An 18,451-nucleotide genomic window follows, 5' to 3' on the forward strand; every position below is an offset into this window, starting at 1 on the left:
ATGATCTCTGAATCTCTGAAAGTAAATTAGTTTGCATGATTTCAGAGGCGGCTTTGGAAAAAAGAACCCAGTTATATGACTGCAGTGTTAAAAAGAAATCCACTATCTATTAGAGTTGCAAAATTCCTTTACATTCCCAAAATTCCAATTATATGCTGTCTATCATCAGTGTTGCATGATTATTTGAAACAAAAACAAAAAAAAATAATCCATACAGATTTATATTAAAAAAAAAACGCCTAATCGCCAGTTCTTTTTCCACCCTGTTTTCTCTGTACGCCGGAGCAGAAAGCAAGAAAATACACAAGCTAAGCGGCAGCGAGCGGTCAGTTTTAACGTACTGTAAACTAAGTAACGACTCGAAGCGAAGCATCTCAAAAACATTTCCTCATCCTAGCTAAACAACCAATTGATGGCGCACATCACTGCACCACCAAGTGGACCTTTTACATTCTACTAGACTTACTTTAAAAAATACATAGACATTTCCTGCTGTTATATTGTAAAAACCTCTATTACAGAGAGGTGAGGCATGTATGTAGAAGATATCCCAACTTCCCTTTGATACTTATCAAAAAAAGACCAAGAAAGAAGAACATTTCGATGCTCAGCCATTAAAATTTTTTTTTTTTTTTTGTAATCAGTATGTGGTAACCTGGATTTTAAAAAAACGAGGTCCGTAAAAACTGCATGCCAGTGACACTGGCAGGGAGGGGGTTATTTTATATTTGTGGCAGAAGAATATAAAAATTAGTGGCTCTAAGGGAACAATGGGGGAGGGGATACTGTGGTGGTGAAACTCCCTCACATGACAGCACATTCTCTGGATCTGGTCTTCGGATCGCCCTGGAAATAATACACCAAAATAATTAATATAAAATAATTTTTTAGTAAAAAAAAAAATATATATATATATATATATATATATATATATATATATATATATATATACACACATATACACACAGTGGAACCCGGTTATCTCGCCCTTGGTTACCTCGACAACCCTATTAAGTCGACGTTTTTGAAGTGGAACCGCCAAATTCTCGCTTTTTCTAAGCATTTTTTATCGGTTATGTCGACTTTTTTTATGTCGCTGAACCCTGATATCTGGGGGAAAAATTTGCCATTTAACGTCGGTTATCTCGGTGCAGCTGCAGAAGAACTCGGAAGTGGCGGAAAAATCAAGTCTCACAGCTGCTCCAGGTGTTGTATTGTATACTGGTGAATCTCTGCTGTTAGTTAGTGCTAGTGTTCGTAGTGTTAGTAGGGGCGCGGCGCGGCTTTGGGAAGAAAAGAGCAGCCGTTGAGAGAGTGCCGGTTGGAAGGCACGTACCGGGATACGCATGCGCGATAACAACGACCGCCGTGAACCAACATATACCAACAATAACGGACAGTGAGTGTGTGGAAGTTTAAATAGGAGCAGGTGATGATGCTAAACGAGCACCATATGTGCGCGATTAAAGCCGGGAGCTTCAGAGAAAGCGGCCGAGAAAACACCTGCAACGCTGAAGGGGGCCGAAGGGGGCGTGGCAGGTGGATTCATGACAGATAAACATGTACTGTATGTATTTTTTATAGCATGCCTTCATCAAACAAATCGCGGCAACGCTGTTGTGTAAAAAAAAACCTTTAAAAACACGTGCATGCACATTCTCATTTATTAACGCACATCATGTACATAAAGAAATTTCAAGCACGTTAATATACTGCCGCCATTTTGATTTTCGTTTATCTCGATTATCGGTTACCTCGATGCTTTTTGGCGTCCCCCTAGGACATCGACATAACCGGGTTCCACTGTGTGTGCATATATATATATATAGTAACAAAGATTTTATACAAGTTCCCTCACGAACATATTAAGTGGCAGGTGGACTACAAATTTATTTTTTTTATTATAAGAAAATACCTCAAAATAAAATAAATTAATGCAATACACTGTTTTATTATATTGATTAAATTGAGACACATTAGACAGTGACACTGCGTTCCCGGTACAGCGCAGTGTCACTGTCTAATGTGTCTCAGTTTAATCAATAAAATAAAGTGTATTGCATTCATTTGAATTTTTTTATTCAAATCAACAGGCATCTTATTTAAAATTGTTCAAGCATAAATTAAAGAACTATATATACTGCTATAAACTGGCACATACAGTCACCATCTATAATACTAGAAATACCAGTACACCTGCAAATCCATGCAGCGCTCTAAAAAGCATGTGGCAGCAGTGTTATCTAAAACACTCAAACCAGCTCTTTTGGTACCATCTATCTATATCTATATCTATCTATATATATCTATCTATATATATCTATATATATATATATATATATATATATATATATATATATATATATATATATATATAGTTATTTACATTCACAGACATCAACAGTATACATTAATAAAACAATTTTAAATTAAATGCCAGCTTGGTTAAATAAAATATAAAAATATTTTATACAAATTTTGTAAATTAAATTAATGCAACACACTTATATTGATTAAATTCAGCAATCAATTAAATAAAAATACAAATTAAATTAAATAGTTTTTGTTAGACCTTATTTTGGTAATACAGATCTGTAAGTAAGAGTGTGGTTTTTACAAGTAATATCATTTTCTGTATTTATTTCTATTTCTATATCTCTAATTAACTGTATTTCAGCATACTGTAACAAATAACGTCATTCCTTTCATCATTTATTCATTCACTCCCTCGATATGTGGAATTTTCTCCTTTTAAGAGGAATTGGACATAAAGCGCTAAAGAATCCATCGCCACTTTTTTAGGTTTCATGCATGCGCAAAACAAATCATATTTCCATACTGAGTGAGTAGCCGCAGTGACACTGCACTAACTAGTTTAATTTTTTATACCACTGGCATTGTTGTGTATGTTTTTAAGTTTAATAAGAATAAAAATGCTCTCAAAGTACGAGATGGAGACTAAACAATTTAGCAGTCTGCCACTTAATACGTCCCTGAGAGAACTCAGATTTTAACTTTCTTCTGCATGTAAAAAGAATTGAATTCGATACACTTGTGTGTACCGTTACACCCCTAGTGGGAGGTGAGTGTAAATGCAACTCACCTGCTGGTGAAACAGATCCTCATCTCCAAAGTCTCCGTTCTCATCATCTCCGTTCTCCAGTTCTACCAGGCTTTTGGTGGCCGTCCGCTTCGCCGCCTCCTGCAGAGACAATCAATGAGTTTAATCCGTTTTCTCAACACAAATTAAAAACTGCAACCATTAATTCCGGACAAATGTATATTAACAAGTCTATAAACAAACTGAGGAGGACCGGAGAGATTTCTTTATTAAACCAAGACCATTTTTAATGTTCAACTTCAGTCCTGAAGCATTTACCAACTTAATCCAGAGCTAAAACAATACAATTTTAATTGTGGTGGTACTTCAGGGGTGCATGAAAAAAAAAAAATGAACTGTGCAGCTGTAAGCATGTAGAACAGAGCTTTCCAACCTGTGTGAGGAGGCACGAGTGCTTGTCAAGAGTTGCATGAGATTGCACCAGATTACAAGGCAAAGCGTAGGAATACAGGACTGGTTAACAATTCATCCAGAGGAGGATTATCCGTCACATTAGTAGACTCCCTGATTAAGCAATATACTTGTTTAATGCGAAACACGTAAAACGTGTAAAACTACTGTTTGGCGTTCTTGGGAAAATTCATCCAGGACCCTGAAGAACAATCATAACCACACCGTGGAGTATTATGCTGCCGAATCTCTGAACGGGAAAAGCCAAATAAAGAAGAGAACGCTCGATTGTTGAGATGCTCAGAGTTCAGAAAGTGACATCGACTCTGCATGACTACTCGCATCAACATCTTGTACTTGTATGCGTGAAGGTCAAAAATGACATTTCTAAGATGATACTTGCCATTTCTGAGATGTCATGATAACCTAGTCAAAATAACAATTACTCAGCCGGTGGTGAAAAGAAAAAGAAATATTTATTATGACATCTTTGTATGAAAGGGTATTTTTTTTATTCATTTTCATAGAAAGCAAAGAACCTGGTGAGCAAGGACACTTTCCTAGAATAAGCCACCTAAAAAAAATAAAAAAAACCTTGTAAGTGTTGCTTCTCAGACACTTTGTCTAGATTAGATTTTTCCACACCAGTACCCACTTTATCTGGAGAGAAAAAGACCTTAAAAACCTTTTCCCAGTGCATACAACAGAATCTGGATGAAACGACATGTTTGAAACTGACATTTCGACAAAATCTCTGTATTACGGTGTCTGTATTTATCAAACTCATTACAAGATGAAAAGGAAAGCAGCACGCTGAGCCGAGAAACGCATTTTAATTTTGTACTTTGAAAAAGCCTGTAGTGACAAACCGTGGCACCGTAACAAACACCCCCTCGGGCCGATTCTATTCCTGTTGGTCATGATATTAATGTAATTAAAAGTTTTCACTATGTTTTGGCCTTTTTTCTTAATCACTTTTTTCTGCACCAAAAACAGCTTCATTAAAAAAATAAAAAGAGAGAAACAGAGAGGAAAAACAAATCGCTGGGAGAAACGTCATAAGCCAAAGCGCCTTACATTTTAATGTATGCGCAGTATGAAATTTATTTTTGGAAAAATGTATATATATAAAAAAAATAAATAAAAAAAAAGGAAAAAAAGAAAAAAGAAAACGTGTGGGTGGAGAACAATTTGAAACAAAAATGCTGTTTTCAGATCTCTCCGAATTAACGTGAACGCAGACGAAATGATCATGTTACGATTCACTGTGCTTTAAAATGCATCCAGATGTGTAGGCTTTTTAAATAAAACATCTGGAGAGATAAAAAAAAGGAATAAAAATAAATTTCAAATATGTAATGATTTAATGATAGAGCAAAAAATCATAAACTAAAAACTTCTATCAGGTTATCATTATACCAGATCACACACACAAAAAAAAATAAACCCTGATAAAGAACATAGGACTAATTAAAGAATGAAGTGCATGGTGCTGTGTACCTCTCCATCTGAATTGACCAGCAGGGTGACCGTTTCATCTCCACTGCCCCAGCTGCTCTGACTCTTCCACAGCAGGTCTGAGGGAGGACTGTGAGCCACGCCTGCATTTGCCGCCCACACCTGTACACAATGTCAAAATCTAATTTCGACCACAGATCACAATGGGCTCCCTTTCCGTTCTGTATAATTGGAATATCTACATAACAGATACTGTACAGCTGTAGTTCCAATTCACTTGTGGTTGCCAGATTTAGACTTTGTCATGGGTGACAGATCTGTAGAATTCATCATTCTCTTCCATCGAAAATACAGTTTACATGGTATCTGGGGGCTACGAGGAGGCAGTCAGTAATTAAGCAGATTGAAAGCTTCAATAGAAACTCAAAGACTGCTCGTTAGATAATGTGTTTTACTTGTTGTTTGCTGATCTGCCAATCCTAACGGCGATTCAAATGTAATAAAACGTACAACACATAAAACAAAAGCGCTCACTGTAACTGTCTGTCCTGCTTTAAGGACAAACTTAGGGCTGAATTTGTAGACAATCTCCTCTCCCTCTCCAACTCGCCTCTTCAGCCGCCAGCTACCCAGAGACTGATCCTGAAAGGTGCGACATGAAAACAATGTTCAATAAAACACATCGATAAACAGATCGATCCATTATTACCCACAAGATACTGGGAAATAGTATCCCAGTGGTTACAGGTCATAAGTTTAAATCCCAGCACAACCAGTCTACCAATGGTTTTCAAACACCATCACACATTTTCACCAACCTGATAAAACCTTACTTTTATATACATTATAAGATTGTGTTCTAAAAACAAAGCCAGTGTAAGAAATGAGAAGCACCTTGTTGGAGTTATTTTTGAGGGTGACACTCTTGCCCTCGAGGTCGAGCTCCTCGATACTGACTGAGCCTGTTGCCTCAGCGTGCTGGCTGACACGAAAACCGGGAGCGCCGGAAGTCTCGTCACCCACTTCCATGCGCTTTCTCTTCGCACGGGTCGAGCGGGAAGAGCTGCTGCTAGCGGCCATGCTTCGGGAAACAGTGACCCGTGAGGCAGGGCTGGGGGACAGCTTCAGCCTGTGAAAAACACACACGATTTAATTACATCCAACTTGGTTGTCTGCCCACATAGAAATTTACAATGCAAACTGAAATTGGTCAAGATTCATGGGTGTATAGTGGTGATTGATGTTACAAACAAAAATCCAACTCTTTTGGTGCCCAGGGGAACAATTTTATTCTGACAATGTACTACTGCCATCTAGGGACGACTTTAAAACATGCTTCATTTATTAAACCCACAATACAGCAGTGATTGGAAGATCGGATGGTTCTTTGAATCGCGTTCATCAAAATGAATAAATCTTTTTTGAGTCTAGATCATTTCGTTCCCCCAAACACTCTACATACATGAACTTTGACTATAGTTACAAAAATGTACATAAGTATATATAACTGCATAGCGTCTATGGGAGTCATGTGACAAAAGAATGAGTGATTTGGACCAGAGAACTCGTAAGGTGAACTACTCAATTCCGTTTCCTGTGTAATGCACCGCATAGCGTGTATGAGTGATGTAATGAAAGAACGAACGACTCAGACGAGTCGAGAGGTAAACTATTCAATCCTGTTTTCAGTACAGAGCCTGCCGAGATTTTGCGATGCTTTGCACATGTGCATCCAGAAGAAAATGAACAAATCTCTCTCGATCTTCCAAGTCATACTGATAACTTACTCAAAGTGAACGACCAGTCACTAATACACAAACCTGTAGCAGGTTTAAAGTTTACGCCATATGCATTTATACAAATGTTTTGATTAGTTAAAAGAGCCAGATAAAAGTTGTTTGTTTGTGATCAGTGATCACCCTCGTTGCACTGAATGTGTTTAATTCACTTAAACGAAGTGAAATTCATTAGTCGTTTGTTGGGACTACGCTTTAATAGAAAGACAAGATTTCTTGCCATGGGTGTATGCTCCCCCCCCAACCCCGTTTTGAATTCTGACTAATCTACAGTCTGTGTCGTCGAGCGAAGTGAGCCGATTACCTCTTTCATCGCTTTCCAGCTGCTCGGCAGCCTGAAGTTATCTCCACCTTCCCTACACTCCCTACAGTCTCTCAGAACTCTGCTCAGGCATAAAGAACAACATTCTGACTGCTCTGACACTCTGCTATCATCTGGCTCACACGAGAGGCAAAAAAAAAACATGTATGGCTGCATATGAGCAAAGCGAATCGGACATCCTGTGAAGCCTGAGAGCTAGAAATGTGCACATATAAGCTCAAATGTCTGGAATGATTTAAACCACTCACTTTTCTACTGGACAGGAACTTGATTATTTCCCCCCCCCCCCCCATTTCGAATCAAAATGCTGCACTACATTTATCATATTTAGGTTAAATGTCATCTTTATGTTAGGGGTGTATAGTGTACAGTCTGATAACAAAAAATAAATAAATAAATACATACATACACCATGCCTTATTAATGATAGACCCTGAGGTCGAGGTTCCTACAATGTTTATTTCAGAATCCCATACTTTTGAATCCCATATTTAAGATCAGAACTTTACAATCTCTGATGTTGTCCATGTGTTTAGTTGCAAGTTCGGGGACGCTGTCCCCTCATGGCAACTGGCGGTCGAAACGTCTTACATTGTTGCTCAGGCACCGTAAAGGAACGTAAGGGTTTTATGACGTTTGGTGTGGATGAGCAACGAAAACGAAAATGTGTACGCGCAGCGTTTTTTCCGGATTTATCTGGATGAGTGCAGACGTAGTCTTTGTTTTATAAATTCTTAATTTTATATTTTAGAAAACCAAATGGGGCAATAGCATCTTTCTTCCACACTAGTTCAGACCTGGAAATCACTCTAATCAATCCATACTTTTCCAAAAATGCATAGAAACCCTGAGAAATGCTTTGTCCTGGACGTGTGGTTGTGACCATGATGAATAATCTGCCATTGATGGCATCCTGCCACCTTCTGTCGATTCAAATAAAAGATATGCATAGTTGCATAAATGGGGGGAAGCAAACCTAAACACTGACATAAAATCAATCACTGACATTGGAGAACATGATATCATGCTTAATCAGTCTACCAATCAAACAGCACGAAGGCTGTGTAAAGTTAAAAGTTCATTTAGTTTTGCTATATAACAAAAAAATAAACAAAAATTAAAGCCTGTATAAATCACCCAAAGGGCACAACTAAAACCCAGATAACACATTGGCTGTAAAGCCTGATGGTTGCGGCGTCATCATACTCTTATTTTAGTCAAAATTTCATTCTATTCAAGAAAGAGGGAATAATCTGAATTAATTTTGGCACACACCCTGTGCAGGCCTCTTTTACACAGGAATAACTTGAAGGGGACTGTACAAAGTTTCCCCCACACAATGACAGAAATAGAGAGATTTTAAGGGAAGGAAGAGTGTAATAAATCTTCCAAATTAAGATCAGGACTGTTAATGCACATGTTGCATGTAATAAAGGGTGTGCAAACCTTTGCAACCTGGTTAAGCTTGTAATTTTTCCGAATTGTTTGGTTGCTTCAGACACTCACCTGTCCTCCTCTCCCTCCAGCAGCTTCCTGTAGGCATTGATCTCCATGTCCAAGGCAAGCTTTACATCCAGCAGCTCCTGATAATCGTTCAGCTGCATCTGCATGCGCTCCCGCATCTCGGCCATCTCGCATTCCTTGCCGTCCATCAATCTGCGGTGTTTGTCGCGCTCGCTGGTCAGCAGGTCCTCCAGCTCGCGCAAACGATCCTCTGCTGATGCTGCCTGCGAGGTGCAGTTAATTTTTATTTGTTTCCCAATGGCAATTCGGTTGCACCGTACAAGTAACTCAAACACACAATTTCTCCAAAAGGTATTAAACTTAAATAAAAAAATTTCACAGATTTCACAGGGAATAAATTAAAGTCTAAAGCAGGTTTGTTTTTTGTTACTACTAGGAGTTCTATACTGGATGCCATAAGGAGGGAAGTGAAACTCATGATACTAAGGGTGGAAATCTTCTAACAAGATGCTCTGGGCTTTACCCAAAACCTGTCTATGATATAAATGGGCCAAACTGTTAATGCCCAGCAAAAAATACAAACTTCTCAGTTACATCATGTTTTAAATGTAAGTTGCTTTGGATGAAAACATCCTCCATCTAGCAAATGTAAAATCTAACACCTCAAACCCTCATGTTCTAATTCCCTATTCAACAAAACCAAGTAATTAGGAACTTTTATTTAAAGTTCAGGTGTGTTGGAGAGCCGGTGGTTCCGATGTCCACCTCTGCCAGGGTCTTGCCAGATAAGACAAAAGACTCCTTGAACAATTCTGGTTCCTTGGTCAAATAAAGGCACTGTGCCGCTAGTTACATGTCCTCATTTTCTGTTCTGTGTACGTTTTCAATTAAATGTCATTTACAAGCAAAATATAAAACGAGCTTATTTTTGTGTGGAATCCACTGTTCTGAAAGATAGCTAAGGAAAACTCTTTAAAGTTCTCCACCTCAAAAAAATGCACGTTAAGGCGAGGTTGAAGCTGTTACAAGCGGCTTGTTTGAGGGAAGCTGTACCTGTTTCTGGAGTGCAGAGAGCTGATAGGTCAGCCCCTCGATCCTGACACGAGCCTCCTGCAGCTCCTCGCGTGCTGTGCATACTTCCGCATCATTGATTTCAGAGGACACAATGGCATTTTCCAGCTGCATGAGGGTAAGAGAAAAGCAGAATGCTCATATCTAATTGACCACCTTACAGCAGCGTTAAATCAGGATCGAGGCATGACACATTTACAAAGATTACACAGTCATCTGGCATTTCACCTCTTTAAGAGTATTAATAATATTAAAAAGAAGAAGAAGAAAAAAGAAGACGTAAATGCAGTACCTTAGCCTGGAAGGTTTGCTCGAGCTCAGTTTTGTAGAGTTTGACCTGCTCCTCGTGCTCCTTGCGGAGGTCCTGAAGAGCCTGGGTAAGCTTGTATTCGTAATCCTGCTTCACTCCACTGTCCACCTCCACCGTTCGCCTCTCATGGCGCTTCCTTGACTCACGAACCTCCTGTATAAGCCCATAGCAGGTCAAGGACTGAATTTAGGATTGCCAAAATTAAGACTCAATTTAGTGGTTTAACCTGTAATCAATTTTTTTAATTTTGCAACCAGAAAAATACCTGCAAGCAATCAAATTGGGCACCAACCAAATAATTGGTTGAGCAGATGTCCTCGGCTTTGATCCTTTTAAAGCTTTATAATTTTCCAAGGTACACAAACTAAATAAATATAATGCACATAAAAAAAAACAGTGTATGGCATACGTCTGCTTTGAGGAAGTCCATGAAATGAATTTCCGCATTAACGAAGTTCCCGACTACAAAACAACAATGTTTAAACTGGCTTTAAAAACATAGAACCCATCACCAGAAGTAATAAAGTGGAGACCCACCTCCTCGAACATGCTTTTCCTAAACTCGAGTTCCTCGCCCAGACTTTGGCAGCGGTTTTCAATATCCACACGCATCAGCGTTTCAGTCTCCAGCTGCTTTTTAGCGACGGCGTGAGCATCTTCGGCCTGAAAGGTACCAACTCGGTTTCTGAACATTCATCCCGAACGGAATTAACTTGATGAGGGAAAATGGAGTAAAGAAAGAAGACGGACCTTTGCCAGCAGCTTCTTCAGATTGTTGATCTCTGCAGCGAGGGCTGAGTTCTCGCCGAGAGCTGTAGCAAGTGACGCTTCGCTCTGGTTAAACTGGGACTCCAGATCTTTGATACGGGCCTGAGCCAAAGCCAGGTCACCATCCTTCTTTTTATAGCTGCAAAACACAAGAAAACAGTTTCCTGCTTTATTCAACTACCTTATATTAACAAAAGAAAAATGCAAAGGGGACTTTTTAGTAGCTTAGTTATGTTATGCAATTAGCTTTTTGGGGTTTTTTTTATCGTCGTATTTTAGAAGAGCAGGATTCGTTTGAAACATTTGGGCCAGGAAGCATTTTTTTTTTTTTTACAAATACATGGCATTAGAAAATTAGGTCTAGTAAAAAAAAAAAAAAAAAAAAAAAGAAAGAAAGGGGTAGAACAGACGAGTGGCATTTATCATGCAAGCGTTCATGGGCACAAAGCCACAGACTTCCTGTTCATTTCTGTTAGCTAGTAACAAATGTAAACCAACGAAACCCACGAGTCTAAAGTCTGTGCGTGTGAGGAAATCAGGCAAGTAAAATGAACTGGTTTCTCAAAAATGATGTCAGTGCTGGATGAGTCACTTACACTTAATGTAATTTTCAAAGCGTTGAATCGGGATGTACAAATATACACTTCACTTTTTTGCTTGAAAAAATAGTATATATACACACTTTTCTAATTTTATGCCATTAAAAAACTTTTGGGCCAATTAGAAGCAAAAACACAGCCCCTTCAAACACCTCAAAGAAACAAGAAAGGTGGAAATAAAACTTCAGAGCCATAGAATTGGTAGTGAAATGTTTTCATGACTCAAGTCAAATGCAGCATTAACTAGCCATGTGACAAGAAATGCCCCTGGAGAAAGAAACAAATTCCTATCACAAGAACCATCACTTTAATAAAGGCTTTAAAATATCACCATCAAATCAAATAAATGTAAAAAATATAATAAATTATTTAATAATAATCAAAAGTAAAAAAAAATATCTTAACATTAAAATAAAAAAAATCATCTACAAGGAGATCAATTATTATTGGTCAATTATTATTATACTATAAAGTGTTTAGTATTAGTGTGTCACTTGCTTAAATACAATCTGTATTCTGGGTGCCAATGTTTGATCGAATAAATGTCCAGTGCACACTAAACTAGAGGTCGACTGAAGTGGGGATTTCTCTGGCCCAAACACAGATGGCAATATTTAGAAATCGGGGCAGCCAATGGTCGATGACGGTTTTTTTTTATCTCTTTAGACATGATGCAAAAAAATGGCCTAAAATAAACATTTATTGAACAACATAAGCCTCTTCGATCGGTGCGCTTGTGACCGGGTTTGGGTTCAGATACCTACCTGTAGCCTAAACCACAGCTGATTGAAGACTCACTACAATACGAGCATTCCATGCATGTTATTCTCGCTCCAAAAGCAGCATCATATTTAACAAATTAAAAAATATAAGGCTAGATTAAAAATGAAGGATAAGAAATTAAAGCCTGGTCCACACTAAGCTGATGTTTGGGTGTCTGGGGTTTTTTGAGCATCAGTCGACTTTAGTTTTATCCGCGCCGTCTGCTGTTTTTCGGCTGATTCTGCGTAACGAATCGAAGGTGGAGTTTGTGGGTGAAAAAGAGAACTCCGAATGGCTACTTAGCTTACACTAATCCGTTAGTAATGAACACGGCAGGTAAAAAACCCTTTAGAATTAGCAGGTAGAATTTTCCGGTTTCCCTGTTTCGATGCAGAATACACACTACCGCCTCCTGCAGGTATGGAATCACTCAACCTCTAGACTAAAAAGCTTTCAAAATCACCCTCCCACTTGCAAAACACGAAACCTCGCTTTGTTGTTTTGTCTACAGAAAGGTGTGCAAACAGAGTATACGAATGAGGCCTGCACACCACACATCCATCTTTCACCAGGAAATATTGTTGACGCAGATTCCCAAAACTCCAGCAAACAAGTCAGGGCTAAAATCATGGTGTGCATTCGGCAAAAGCAGTTTCACAGCGTGATCATTCAAATAGTGTAGACGATTAGCGTAGTCATTATTTAGTTTGAGATTTTTTCGAAATTGCAGAGAGGTTTCTTTAGAGAGAGTGTGAGATTAAAGTGCAGGGGTGGAGGACATAATATTATACCTTCAAAATGCTATGCGAGTTCTGATATTGGGGCTTTTTTCTCCCTATGTAAATGGTGACTGAAAGATTGTGAGGAACTAGGGATCACACCTTACCACTGCAAGTTCAAACACAGCATTTTACTACAAGGAGATGAATAAACAAAAAGGTGGGTGTCTAAAGCTGCTGCAACAAAAAGCACAAAGAATGTGGTGAAGTTGTGGGTGGAGATTTTTTATCCAAATTATACATAACAGAACTTCATTGGAGAGATGTGAGTCACCTGCCCTTTAAACTCTAGTACATTTATACATTTTTCAATGTCTATTGATTTGGGTTTAGAATAGTGTACACCAGAATGCATACAAAGCTGCCAACACTATTGACATGAAAATCATACCAGAGAGAATTTGACTACAAAAACCCAACCATGTGCATATGATGCCTTTTTTCAGATATGCACCAAGTAACAGCGGCGAATGATAACCAGGCATGATCGGACCTTCACATAAAAACAGAAAAGGAAAGTCCTCAGGTGTCTCCTATTACTAGATTCCAACCGCCCAGGTAATAACACAAAGCGAATTATCGCCTAACTTACTTCTTAGTGACTTCCTCGAGCTCAGAGTTGACCTTGCCAAAATCAATCTGGAGTTTGGCTCGCTCTCTCGCCGTCTCATCAAGGACACGTCTAGCATCCGCCAGTTCAGCCTCGTAGAGAGACTTAATCCCGGTCACCTTAGAGAAGATAGACACGCATATGTTCAAAAACCGGTATGCGAGTTTAATGAAAATAAATGACTTGTACAGACAATTTGTGGATATATAATCAGTACTCAAATACACGCTCTGTACCAATTTCAGTGTTTGATCCTCAAACGCTAAAAAGCTTTTTACTGTTATTTATTTTCAGTTTCAGTAAATTAAATCAGACATCTATTTACTGGCACAGTGTCTGAAATCCTGCAGAGGCTTCACTGAGACAGTCGATGCATATTTGGTTAAAAAACCCTGAGGGGAAACTGTAACAGGGAAGGGCAACATAAAAACATCACATAGTTTGGAAAACGATATGCGGACATGCTTTCCTGATGTATTGCTGCCATCAACTGACAATGCTGGTATTTTAATAACTACAACCTAATATAAAGTTTGGAATTTAGTCATATATGCGATATATAAAATCGATCTACAGAGCACTTTAAACTCATTGAAAGCATCTCCACACAGGAGGATGGAAGATCAGAAAATAAAAGAACAAGTCTTTGACTGTTAGATAACAAATAAGAAGAAGAGATGGTGTAAGAATGACGTAATCGATATTCACTGATGACAATCTTTGATAAGTATGCAACTTTCTCACTTATAAATAACACTGTAGAAAGAAAACGATGTGTTTAATAATGTAGTCATGTCAGTGGAACGATCTATAGTGGAAAAAAAGTTGTGTAAATCCATTTTTACATTTATGGCATTTGACAGATGCCCTTGATGTTGGAGGATCAAGCCCCAATACCACCACTGTTGGACCTTTGAGCATTTCCGCTTAATACCTTTCTGGTCCAGTTACTAATCATGAGGTCAGAGGTTCAAGCCCCATTATCACCAAGCTGCCACAGTTAAAGGCCCTTCAGCAACACCCTTAACCCTCTTTCAAGTCAAGTCAAGTCAATTTGTATAGCGCTTTTCACAACAGACATTGTCTCAAAGCAGCTTTACACAAATCAACAGTTAAGGTGAATGGTGTGCATTTATCCCTGATGAGCAAGCCGCTGGCGACTGTGGCAAGGAAAAACTCCTTAAAATGTTATGAGGAAGAAACCTTGAGAGGAACCGGACTCAAAGGGGGAACCCATCCTCATTTGGGTGACATCAAGAGTTTGATCATAAATCTTTCAACAATACAGAACACTGGAGAGTGAGAACTAACATGATTACTGGAGTATATCTCCTCTAACTCCTATAACTCTTTGCTCCCAATAATGACCATAAAGTGAGAGATTCAAACCCCAGCATCATCAAACAATCACAATTGAGCCCTTCAGCAAAACCTCAAACCCTTTTCTGGTCCAGTTACTAAACATAAGGTTGGGGGTTCAAGCCCTTGTATCAGCTCCCACTGTCAGGCCCTTGAACAAGGACTTTAACCCTCTCTGTTCCTTGTGGGCCGCGCGTTCTACGTTCTGACCCAAGGGATACGCGATGTATGTATAAGATATGCGAAGAAATGTACATATGATAAACAAAGTCCCCTTTAATATTCTCTGTTATGGTTAGTGGAAGCTGAATTCAAAGGGAAAATGTGAACGCCTCCATGAAACCAACCACAACAGACAAACGAGATAAACCACACAGCCTTAATTTGTATGACATATGGTAATGCCCCTGACTTTTAGGCTGATGATTAACCTGAGGCTGTTTAAGAAGTTACAGTGTAATAAAATGCATATATTATTTTTTTAAATAGTTTGCTAATTAATATCTGACCATTTCATCATTCTGACTTTTATTATTATTATTATTGTTGTAAATTAGATCCACATCTGGGCGCTAGCTGTTCGGCTTTACTCGCTCGTGCAAACACTTCCACGCCTTCTGCTCAAATGATAACAAATGACCACAACCAATTACCACGGTTGCCAGGTAGCAATAATCGACGCCGCTTGGATAATTATACGACAATTCGTTAATTAATACGTTCAAATGAATAGCCGGTGATATAACTGTTAAAGCCAGACAAACACAAACATAAATAAATCTATTTTTTCCTCTAAAAAAAAGAATGAACTATCTAAGATTGTAAAATGCATGCGAATCATGTAGTGAAGCACCGTAGAGCGTTATAAGAGTTCGCTAGCTAGCATGCTAACACCGAGCCGTGTGTTCGAATTTACCTCTCTGGTTGTGACCTCCTCCTTCTCCGAGACCTTCAACGAGAGCCGGTTGTTCTCCAGCTCCAAAGAGCGGACGCGGTCGATGTAGACGGCCAGTCGGTCATTTAGGTGCCGGAGGTCCTCTTTCTCCTGCAGGCGGGAGATGCGAGTCGGGGAGAGCGGCGTCGAAGAGCCAGTCGCACGGCCAGATTCGGCGGCAGCGCGGCTCGGGGTTGCGGTCGCCATGTCTTCACGCAGAGAGACAGCAACTTATTTGCGCGTTGAATCCACTCGGTCCTGCTTCAGTCCTGGTTCCGTAAAAATTCACCCACTGTCCAGTTTTCTGTATCGCGAAATGACTTTCTGAAAGGTTTGAATGAAAATAATAATAAAGCACAATGGCGCGCGCGCTCGAGCCCGGGAGCTGGTTGGCTAGCTTTGAAAGAATTGAGAAAAAAAAACCAAAATGGCCGACGCCAACGTAAAAACCCGCCAAAAGCTATCGAAACCCGGAAGTTGTACTGGGAGTTGTAGTTTCCACTACATAGTACTTGTAGTTTTATTTCATTATTTAAAAATCAGTTCTATCAGTCCGAAAACATTCATTCAGAAAATATCACTCCACATTCACTCCACTTCCGGTCCGTTTCACTTATCCGTTTTACAGCCACATGCAATTTACAAAACACCGCTTTATCTATATATTAATATATTACCATAAACAGATTTAAAATATAAACTGCTCCTGTTTTGTTTTATATTACAGGCTACTGCTTAATTATAATAATAATAATAATAATAATAATAATATATTGTTATTATTATTACTTCTACTACTATTAATTATGATAATAGTAGTAGTATAGTAGTAGTAACAATAATAATGCATTTTTTTTATTCTTTTAACACCAATAACAATGTCCCAAATTATTATTATCCTTTTTTTATTTTCAGTAATAATAGTAATAGCATCATCTTCAGTCAAAGTAATAATATTGTTATGAGTATTTGTTGTTTTTTTTAAAACCATAATAAATTATGGTATTATTATTATTATTATTATTGTTATTATTATTATTATTATTATTATTTTGCAGTGGGGGTAGTAGTAGTAGTAATAATAATAATAATAACAATAACAATAATAATATATATTTTTTATTATTTTAAAACCAAGAACATCCCGACACACACACACACACACACACACACACACACACACACACACACACACACACACACACACACACAAACACACACACACTTTGTAATATAGTGCACTGACATATTGCTCTTATTAATGCTCTATAACTATATTACTTTTTGTGCTTTATTTAACAACTAAACAATTATGAATTCAGAAAAAGATGTTCATATCTTACTTGTGCTTCTTACTCATGCTGGAACAGATTTGGGTCTCCTAGTTCAAGTAAAGGGAAAAATGAATGCTACTGCATCCAGAGACGTCCTAAACAACCAAATACAGTGAATATAAAAAGTCTACACACATTTTTATACATATACCTCGCACATCCCGAACATCCCGAACCATCTAGAGACGTACCAGTGCCATTTGGATTCCGCTACATGTGTGGAGTTTGACATTGGACCTCCTGGAGTGTTTAAAGGCTCTGGCATGGAGAAGCTGATGCTGGATCTGTGATGATCACAAATGCTGAGCTTATAAAACTAGGAGCTACTAACCATATAGACTGTATAAGACTGCAGAAAGAACATCACTTATAATCTTATACTCCAGTAATCATGTTAGTTCTCACTCTCCAGTGTTCTGTATTGTTGAAAGATTTATGATCAAACTTTTGATGTCACCCAAATGAGGATGGGTTCCCCTTTTGAGTCTGGTTCCTCTCAAGGTTTCTTCCTCATAACATCTAAGGGAGTTTTTCCTGGCCACAGTCGCCATGGCTGCTCATCAGGGACAAATTCACACCATTCACCTTCACTGTTGATTTGTGTAAAGCTGCTTTGAGACAATGTCTGTTGTGAAAAGCGCTATACAAATAAACTTGACTTGACTTGACATATTATTTTATATCCCACTTCTGATTGCCTTTTAACAATTAAGTCTCACAGTTCCTTACAGAACACAGAGAGAGAGAGAGAGAGAGAGAGAGAGAGAGAGAGAGAGAGAGAGAGAAGGCAGTTGAACATTGCAAACGTGTATTTGACACTCCAGAAAGCCAGCAGGGAAATCGTCATATCGAATATTTAGCAGTTTTCACACTTTATTTCTTGTAATTAAGCATATTTCCCATTGTAATCACTTGTCTTTATTGATACTAGTAATCTCTAAAACGTCATATTTACTATATCTTATTAAAACCATATTAATTGTAGGCCTGTAAATAGTTTAAATAGGTAAATATGCTCTAAATGAGTTGTTTATTAGTATATAATATAGTATTAAATAGAAAAGTTTTGCTGTAACAGGTAAATATCAAAAGACAATAAAGTACAATAAAGTCTTCATTAAAGACTGAAATGATTACAGTGTGCTTTCTTTTTTAATTATTGTTTAATTCTTCTTTTTAAGTCTTTAAATTGTATATTTATAACACATGCATAATTTGTATTAACAAACACCCAGTCTCTTTGTGCCCTTTTTTTTTGGTTTTGGGCCACTGCCCCTCTAAATGTCTGTGCACAGCCTGGTGTAAGAGTGAAAGGGAGTTTATAAGACTGTGGTGAGTCCTGCTATGGTGAAGGGTTTAAACAGAGACAGTGGC

General features: G+C 38.3%; 1 protein-coding gene across 1 annotated transcript; it reads right to left on the reverse strand.

The window, feature by feature from the left end:
- Positions 1 to 598: 598 nt before the first annotated feature.
- Positions 599 to 16,165, reverse strand: lmnb2 (lamin B2). The gene is made up of 12 exons (XM_083559212.1): positions 15,726 to 16,165; positions 13,433 to 13,569; positions 10,683 to 10,839; positions 10,470 to 10,595; positions 9,915 to 10,085; positions 9,605 to 9,730; positions 8,594 to 8,814; positions 5,864 to 6,098; positions 5,504 to 5,611; positions 5,012 to 5,131; positions 3,104 to 3,202; positions 599 to 846 (listed from the first exon to the last, which is right to left on the reverse strand). Exons 1-12 carry the CDS (start codon positions 15,948 to 15,950, stop codon positions 805 to 807), a joined length of 1,767 nt encoding a protein of 588 aa, XP_083415338.1. The 5' UTR covers positions 15,951 to 16,165; the 3' UTR covers positions 599 to 804.
- Between the last annotated feature and the right edge of the window lie 2,286 nt (positions 16,166 to 18,451).

This window comes from Silurus aristotelis, assembly GCF_946808225.1.
Source record: "Silurus aristotelis genome assembly, chromosome: 13".
NCBI lineage: Eukaryota > Metazoa > Chordata > Actinopteri > Siluriformes > Siluridae > Silurus > Silurus aristotelis.